Raw genomic sequence first — 8,294 nt, 5'->3', positions numbered from 1 at the left:
TGACAGCGTCAACCAGATGTCTGCCATGGCTCTGATGGCTCTTGACAAGACTGTGAGGGAGGACATCAGTGGCACTCACATGCAGACATTTGTTTACGCCATTTCAATCATCTTGATGGTCTCCATGGTGACCATCCTCAACCAGTGCTGAGATGTGCGAAAAGGGTGAGGCAGTAATACTGCAGAACCGTCATTTAGCTACTTCAGCCCAAACCTCACAGAAACCTTTTCCATCACAGTGTTTCAGAGAGCAGCGGCATCCCATAAGAGGCCACAGCCTCGTAAGCTTATTAGGCCTGTGATTAATGGTGAGACGCATACAGGGGAGCAGCGCTCTGCAGGCGGGGGGCTGACAACCTCCGCTGTCTCCTGGGTGGGAGTGGTTTGAAAAATCTGCAGGAGTGAAAAGGGGTGGTTCTGGAAATACTGCCCATCTGCATATTACCATTACAAGTAGCTTGCTTGTACTATTTTTTTTTTTTTTCTGGATCCCAATACAACGCATCAGGAAGCATATTTGGCAAATCAGAGCAGAGCAGACAACCCCCTCCTCCTGGTAAACTGTGTGGTAAGTGCTCTGCACACGACACAGAGTACAGGTGTCTTGGCACAATTCTGGGTCCCGCTGCATGAAGGGCAGAGGGGTACGGCCAGAGGAGCCCAGGGAACAGAGCGAGTCAGCGGACGGGGCTCTGGGTCCAGCTCTCCAGGGACAACCGAGTGGCCCCGGGCATGTCACTGGACCTGAGCCAAAGGTTTCGCAGTTTTACAAAGAGATGTGGGCCAGACAGTCCGTGTGCCCTTTGACTCCGGTTTCCACTGGAGATGAGTGTTCTCTTGGGGAGAGTGAGTGGGAACCTCATTTTGAAGGCACTGAACTTAGCTGCTGTGCAGAGGGGCACCCCACTTCTGATCAACGTCACCATCTTTGGCTACAGGAATTGGGAACTTTTCAAATGTGTGCTTTCTCCCCGCCAACTCCTAACTCATCCGAAACGCTACCCTGGGACAACCACCACATTTTACAGAGGAGATCGAGGCGTGACACCAGACAATGGCAGACCAAGCGAGGTCCCGTGGGGGGCTGTTAGAAGGCTCGGCCTTACTAAAATAATTTGGAAGCTTCTTGGCTTTGTAGATGTGGAAATATCTCGCTCCTTTCCTGACATCTGACCTCAGGAGGCAACCTCGTTGGCACGTGAGAACCCTATCGGCTGGCTCTGTAACACAGCCGAAAGCCCACGGGCGTGTTTTACAGAAAGGGGTGCTGACCAGAGAAAAGAACTTAAACGACCTCCCTGCTTACCAAACCCAAACTCAAACCCAAACCAGCCATCCAGACAGACAGATGAAGAGCAGAGCTCGTGGGCGACCTCTCCCGGCACTGGTACTGGTCCGATGGCCAGCAAAAAGGAGAAGAGCCGGTGAGCGTGCGTCCACGAGGAGGGTAGTGGGACCACTGCGCTAGTGCAAGGACATGCAGACCATGCTGAAAGGAAGCGGCTTCACGGTGGTGGCATGGAGGACAGGCCATGGCCGGCCCCTGCGGGGGGCCATCACGCACATGCAGGCATTGGATGCGGCCACTGGTGACCGCACTGGTGAGTGTCAGGCGTGAGAGCAAGTGAGCTATACAGAGTCTGTGGACGTTACAAGGAGTCAGCCAGGACCCCTTTACACGGGCTTGGTGGATGGGGTCCATATGGAATCCGAGATCCCGTCCCCCGTGGAGGACAGAGGCATGGAGCTGCTGGGCGTGAAGGGGTCCGTGTCCGTGTCTGTCTCGCCCTCGGCCAGGTACCGCTTCTCCCGCATCCAGCTCGAGCCCCCGCCCGGGCCAAACACATCGTCTCTGTCTTGGGAGATGCTGAAGCCACTGGGAGACCGTTCCAGCTCCTCGTGGTCCACCGACATCAGGGACAGGGGGGTGTCGCTGTCCCGCGTGAAACTGCGTCTCTGCCGGGGGGAGACCCGGTCCGCGCGGGGGCCGTGCGGGTCGGTGGGGGACGGGAAAAGCGTCAAGATGGGCAGGACAGTGGGCCTCTCCATATACTCCGCGGTGGAGGAGGAAAGGGTCGCGGGAACCCTGCCAGATCTGGGTCCCCCGCGGGGCAGGCTCACTGGGTCGTGGGCAAAGAACCGATAGGGGCCGACTTTGTTGATGGGCACCTGCTGGAAGCTGAAGGAGGGGTCCGGGGGCCCCATCTCGGAATAGTTGCAAAGGATGGTTTTCATTTCCGAATCCCGGGGGTCCCCTCTCTCCTCCGCCTGGGCCGGGTCATAGTCGGGGACGTGCGCCTGCAGCCGCTCCATGTGCTGCATGTGCATGTCCACCAGGAAGTCCAGTTTCCTCCCCATGTCCTGCACCTGGAACACAAGGAGCGGGGTCACTGCGTTCCCGGGCCTGTCACCTGTCAGAGAAGCTATGGCCGCACTTACTTATCGGAAAGGAAGAGGGACCCTGCCAGTCCTGACGCTGACGGCCTCCTCATTTCCAGCCCCCGCACGCAGTGGGGCAAGTCTAGACAGACCCTAGGCAGCCTGAGCAAAGGCTGGAGGCGGAGATGCGAGGACAGGCGCTCCAGGCCTTCCCTGTCCCCTGGGGGGAGAAGGGGCCGGGCTGCCGGCCGTGTGGGTTGAGGAGCGGGAGTCCTTGATTTGCAAACGTTCCCTTAGACCAGTGGTCGGCAAACTCATTAGTCAACAGAGCGGCAAACTGTGGCTCTCGAACCAAAGTTTGCCGACCACTGCCTTAGACGGAAGCATGTGGATCGTTAGTGTTTGCTGCTCCTACGAGGTGAGGTAAGCCCCACAGATGCGGGCGGTGATGAGCAAGGATTGAGCTTCATAGAACTGGAGGTCCTGCCTGGGGGCCTTGGGCCCAGTGGGAGCTACAGAGATAAGCTGGGTCTGCTCCTACCTACCGAATTGGGATTTATTTAATCTCTGTGAGTGCATATGCAGGTGTGCGTGCGGCACGTGTGCATGCCTGCCTGTGTGCACATGTGCATGTATATATGCGTGAGTGTATGTGCATGTGAGTGTGTGCATGTGAATATGTGTGTTTGCATGCATGTGAGTGTGCATATATGTGTGCACACGTGTGTGTGTGTGCATGTATGTGTGTGTGAGACCTTCTCTCCCTGACAAGTCATACTCACCAAGCAAGCACTGTGGGCAGGTATACCATCCCCTCCATCCGATGAGGATGCAAAGCACAGCACTGGGTAATGGCTGAGATGGCATCCAAGCGTCGCAGTCACTAACACTCACATGGCAGTTACTATCTGACTCTGCTTATTGCACTTTCAAGATGCGACCTCATTTAATTTTCACAGCCCTAGGAAGTAGCGCTCTTATTCTGCAGGCCAGGACACAGAGGCACTAGCAGATGAAGTAACTTGTCAAAAGTCACAGAGCTGGTAAGTGGACGGGCTGCGATTTTTTTAAAGTATAAATTAAAATTTAGAAATGAAAAATGATATTCTTTTTAGGCCAAAAAAGAAGAATCGCTGAGCTTTTCTCTCGCCTCTCCTGCACCGATCCAAGTTTGAATTATGAATAAAATAAAAGGAGGGACAGAAATCCTAATAGCAACTGACAGTGCCATTTATCCAGGGTGACCTTAAGGATCTAGGGGCTGGGGGCAGGGAAACGAACATTTCTTAAGGGAACACTGAAGCACTGGCAATGATAGCTCCCACTGGCTAAGTGCTTTCTGTACACGCACTCCGGCTCCAGGTAATTCACATGCATCAATTCATTTCGTTTTCACAGCAAGCTTAGGAAGGATTAGGATCCCCCTTTTGCGATGAGGCCACTGAGGCTCAGGACAATTCATTAATGTGCACGTGATCACCCAGCCAGCAACCGTGGAATCCGGGATTGCATTTCCACGTCCTTTTTGGAATGGTAGATACTCACGAAAGTGACATTTGAACTCAACTGTATACGCTGCATTTTTGGTTCAGAAAAGGAAAGACCTACCTGTCTTTCGACTTTCACAAACTTCCCCATCATGCTTTGGTCTTCCATTTCTGAGGTGGACGCTCGGGCCACGTAGGGTTCGTTCCTAGGAAAGAGCCAACGGGCCTGTCAGACTGTCAGCCCTGGTTTTGCTTTGCAAGTCGCTTCAGCTCGGCGGGCCATGGTCCCGGGAGCCGTGACTCCCACGCGCACCCTGTGCAGCCGGAAAAGGCCACTCAATCCCGGAGGCGCATGTGGGCCAGGGAAGGGGTTCCAGCTCCTGACTGTGCCCAGTGTTTGCTTCCCTGAAATGACCGTCCTTGGGCTTCCGTCTCAGGCTGCTGGTTGGGAGCTCCCCCGAGTGTGCATGGTGGGGCGCGGGGAGGGGGTCTAACCTCTGAAATTCTATACCGTGAGGTCAGCATTTCACCCGTTCCATCTTATTAAGAATGGAAAACATGCTAAATCTAGAAAATGGCATCAAAGATGACGCGGGTGGGGGTGGGAGTGAATGGGTGCCGCGTTCTGCTACTATGAAGCATTCTACTGGCTCCAATAAAACCTCTTATTTCATAAAAGAAACCATGCTTTTCACTTTCAACAGCCATAAAACAATGTGTCACCCACGTGGTCTGCATAGAGAGGGGAGGTCAGGGTTTCGCACAGAAACCTTTCAAATGGCCACAAATCAGTATAGCCCTCAAACTCTCCATTTTTTTCGGGGGACTGGCAACCTCACCCGACCAGAAAGCCACCACTGAGACTCGGGGGCGGGGACACCCCACGGGCAGTGGCGCCCACAGCCTGTCCGTCACTGTGCACAGACCCCACCTGGGAGACTGCTGGGACGGGTAGGTGAACGCTGCCCCTTTCTGAGACTTCTTATGCTTGGGAGTCGATGGCGGTCCGGGGGTGAAGATCAAATCTATTCTGGAAGAGAACACACCGTGAGGGGATTAAGTGACAAGGCTACATGGGCAGAGAGGAAGGCAACTCATTCTAATCCCTCCTGTCAGGTGTGGGAGTGGAATATAGAATTAAAGGGAAAAGAGAGAGGGGGAGGGAGAGAGAGAGAGAAAGGAAGGCAGAGAGAAAGAAAAAGAGAGAATGTATCATCTCAATAGATTATCTTTTTTTGGTCCATTGGTGTCGAGGGCACCTTCCCCATCCCAGGGGAGAGAGAGGCAGCCAACCCACGGAGACAAGGTGAGGGTGGCGTCTCCTGAATTCTCAGCGGAAATGCCGTGTGCCCCGCAGGCCTAGCTGGCCTTCAGCTCATCCGGGTAGGCGGCCTTTCCTGCCACAGCCCAGGCTCTGTGCTTGGCTCTCTGGGTCTCTGCTGCTGGGAGGCATCTCTGGCCATCAGAGGATAAAGTCATATGTCTAAATATAACCACATGCATATTCATACATGTGTACATGTGTAAGTGTGCATGTCTAGGTCTGAGTGCATTAGTAATCATATTATGGCTATTAGTATATTCAAAGGCCATATAATTTTTTCACCGCGTGATGTATATCCTGCAAATGCCATTTGATGGCTACATAACTCGAATGAGAGCAGGTACTCTTCTTTCCTTTTTTTTTAAGTATACATATTTTTATTAATTTCAGAGAGGAAGGGAGGTGAGAGAGAGAGAGAAACATCAATGATGGCAGAATCATTGATCCACTGCCTCCTGCAGGCCCCACACTGGGGATCAAGCCCGCAATCCAGGCATGTGCCCTGACCTGGAATCAAACTGTGACCTCCCAGTTCTTAGGTTGGTGCTCAACCACTGAGCCACGAAGGCCGGGCTACATTCTTTTCTTGGTCGTTATGTTGTGACTGAGGAGGTGCGGCTGTTAGACTAGGAGCTGGTAACCAGTCACCCCTGGACTGAGCTCTCCAGCTTTGCCACCTCCTGGCTGGGTAAGTTTGGGCAGGTCCTTTGCCCTCTGGTTTGCTCACTGGTGAAATGGCGTCTTTAATGCTCTACAGGGTGATAGGGAATTAGACACATAAAGGCAGAGCACCCAGGTGGTCAACAAAAATGGTGGCAATTAGTTGGGCATCGTTGCTGCTTCCATATTTTTGCTATTAGAATTGACATCTGATGCACATTTTTTCAACACGGTGAAAAATTTATATTTAGAATTAGCCAGCTGGACTGGGTTTCGACGATTCCAATTTGGTTGGCAACATCCAAAGCATCCCAGTCGGAGGCCAGTCGGACATATGCTTTCTTGCCATGAGGCCCCATCAGGGGGTTGACCTTGGCCTTGTCAATGTCACAGAGCTTCCTCCCAGCCTGCTTGACCTGGAGCTGGTTGGCTCTGACATCCACAATGCTTGATGGACGTATTTGTTCCTAAAGTTTCTCTCCGCACTTTGGATTCTTTCTGAAGGCCTTGCACCCTCCGCTCTGAGGTGCACCTGGCTTTGGCTCCTTAGTGGTCAGGAGAGCACCGTCCTCCCACGTGCGACTGTCTTACCTGGTCTGAAGGTACTTGATCCTGGAGAGCATGTCGAGGTGCCCTGCGGAATACTGCTCAATCACATCCTTCACGTCATAAGGCCTCAGAGTCTCCTTGAATTTCTTTTTATAGAGACGGAATTGTAAAATTCTGTAAGGAGAAGTAGAGACGTGTGTGCGTCATTGGTAGAGAAACTGTAACTCGAGACGAGCAAACTCGGGGGCAGTGGAGGAGAACAGAACCAAAGAGAAAAGGACTTGATGGGGAGACGTTCCGATTCGGGTCCCGGATCCAGCCTTTCGAGCCACACAGACTAGGCTGGTAGAACCCCGCCGCCTTGGCGCCTCCCTTCAATCATTTGCATACTAAGAACATCAGAGTGACACTGCGAGCGGACATTTCCCGAGTCTTCGTCACAGGCACTGAGCTAAGTGTTTCATGAACAATCTGCTGATGGACCACTTTCTGGAAGGTGAGACCGTGGCCGAGAGCTCGGGCACTTTCCCGGGGCCACCGCTAACAGCCTCGGAGCTTTCCTCAGACCAGCTGTGGATGCTGACAAGGCCCGTGTCACACAGCTGACACCTCTTCCTGAGTCGCCTTTTTAACCCTTTGGCTTGTAAGCTCCTCCAAAAGAGAAACTAGCTTCTGTTCCCCAAGTTTTCTCAGGCTCTTAGTAAAGGGGGACATCTAGGACTCATAGATGCCAAGCCCTCACCTCCATCTTCCCGGAAACCAGGATGACGTGCTGATGTACAATCATTAGTCATTGGGAAGCATCCCCTGTAGAGTATGGACATCATCTGCATCTGCCTCCGGGGTTACTCCGGGGCCTACCCCCCACCTCCCCAAAGCCCTGTCCTGGGATAGAGCTGGGGCCTGGGGAGGCCACGGGCAGGGAGGTGGGGCCTCACCTGACGGCTCGGATGACGGCCTTCAGGGTGGGGATCATGTCTTCGATGAGGAAGTCGTTCCCGTAGTCCCTGTCTTCGGCCATGGGATCGCCTGTACCGGCATCTGGGAGGGAGACACGTATGTCAACGGCGGCCAGCACCTGGAGAGGCTCCTTCCGCCACAGCCTTCCAAGCTCAGCCTCCAGGGTCTTTGTTCCCACTTCCGGGAACCCCGCAGGGTCCTCCAGTTGTGAGGTCACGCAGCCTTTCTGAGCATCCCCGCCTATTACCCAGAAGTCTGAGCCACGGGTGCCTGCAGTTCAGGATGTGAGTTCGAGTTCCCAGGGTGGCAGCAAAGGGCGCACAGGTGGGCATTCGTTCACATTCCTGCTCTTTCAAGTCCTCGGCCTGTGGCCTTGGGGGAGGTCCCTCTCTGAGCCCTACTTCTCCTCTTTCCTAAGTGAAAGAGAACACCGAGATGTTGTTCCTACACCCTTGAGGGGTGCTCCCTGACACCTCTTCCCACCCTGGGGGTGCTGAGGCCTCCAGGGCTGCGGATCGCTCTGCACCCGGCCCCTCTTCATCTTTCGGGTCGGCTCCATGGCAATGCACTCATCATTGCCACCCAAGGGACCATGGTGACGGGTCCCCAAGCTCCCAGCCGCGTCTGCGCCGGTGAGTGTGGTGATTATGGCCCAGGAACAGCCACCTGGGTGCCCCTGCCCTGCGAGCTGTGGGGATGAGTCATAGATGCCTCCAGCCCAGGGACGTAAAGAGGGGGCAGTGAGCAGTGGGTTGAGGGAGGCAGGGAACGGGCTACTTTGTGACTGGAGAGTCCTTCAAGGTGGGGGAGAGGTGGAGGGAGGGAAGGAGGGAGGGAGAGAGGGAGGGGGGGAGAGAGAGGGAGGGATGGAGGTAGGAAGGGAGGGAAGAAGGGAGGGAGGGAGGAAGGGTCTCGGGCAGGGTGAGGACAGGCCT

The 8,294-nt window shown here is 54.3% G+C and overlaps 1 protein-coding gene across 1 annotated transcript in view; it reads right to left on the bottom strand.

Annotated features, from left to right (window-relative positions):
• Positions 1–1,674: 1,674 nt before the first annotated feature.
• Positions 1,675–8,294, bottom strand: part of KCNQ3 (potassium voltage-gated channel subfamily Q member 3) — a 160,340-nt gene continuing 153,720 nt past the window's right edge. Inside the window, exons 11-15 of the mRNA XM_028136320.2 lie at positions 7,338–7,440; positions 6,442–6,573; positions 4,798–4,896; positions 3,988–4,072; positions 1,675–2,367 (exon numbers count right to left, since the gene is read on the bottom strand). Of these exons, the coding sequence (XP_027992121.2) occupies positions 1,675–2,367; positions 3,988–4,072; positions 4,798–4,896; positions 6,442–6,573; positions 7,338–7,440 (1,112 nt within the window). The remainder of the gene's footprint in view (positions 2,368–3,987; positions 4,073–4,797; positions 4,897–6,441; positions 6,574–7,337; positions 7,441–8,294) is intronic.

Source organism: Eptesicus fuscus, chromosome 19, assembly GCF_027574615.1.
Source record: "Eptesicus fuscus isolate TK198812 chromosome 19, DD_ASM_mEF_20220401, whole genome shotgun sequence".
Taxonomy (NCBI): domain Eukaryota; kingdom Metazoa; phylum Chordata; class Mammalia; order Chiroptera; family Vespertilionidae; genus Eptesicus; species Eptesicus fuscus.
This window is presented reverse-complemented; position numbering and strand designations above follow the sequence as displayed.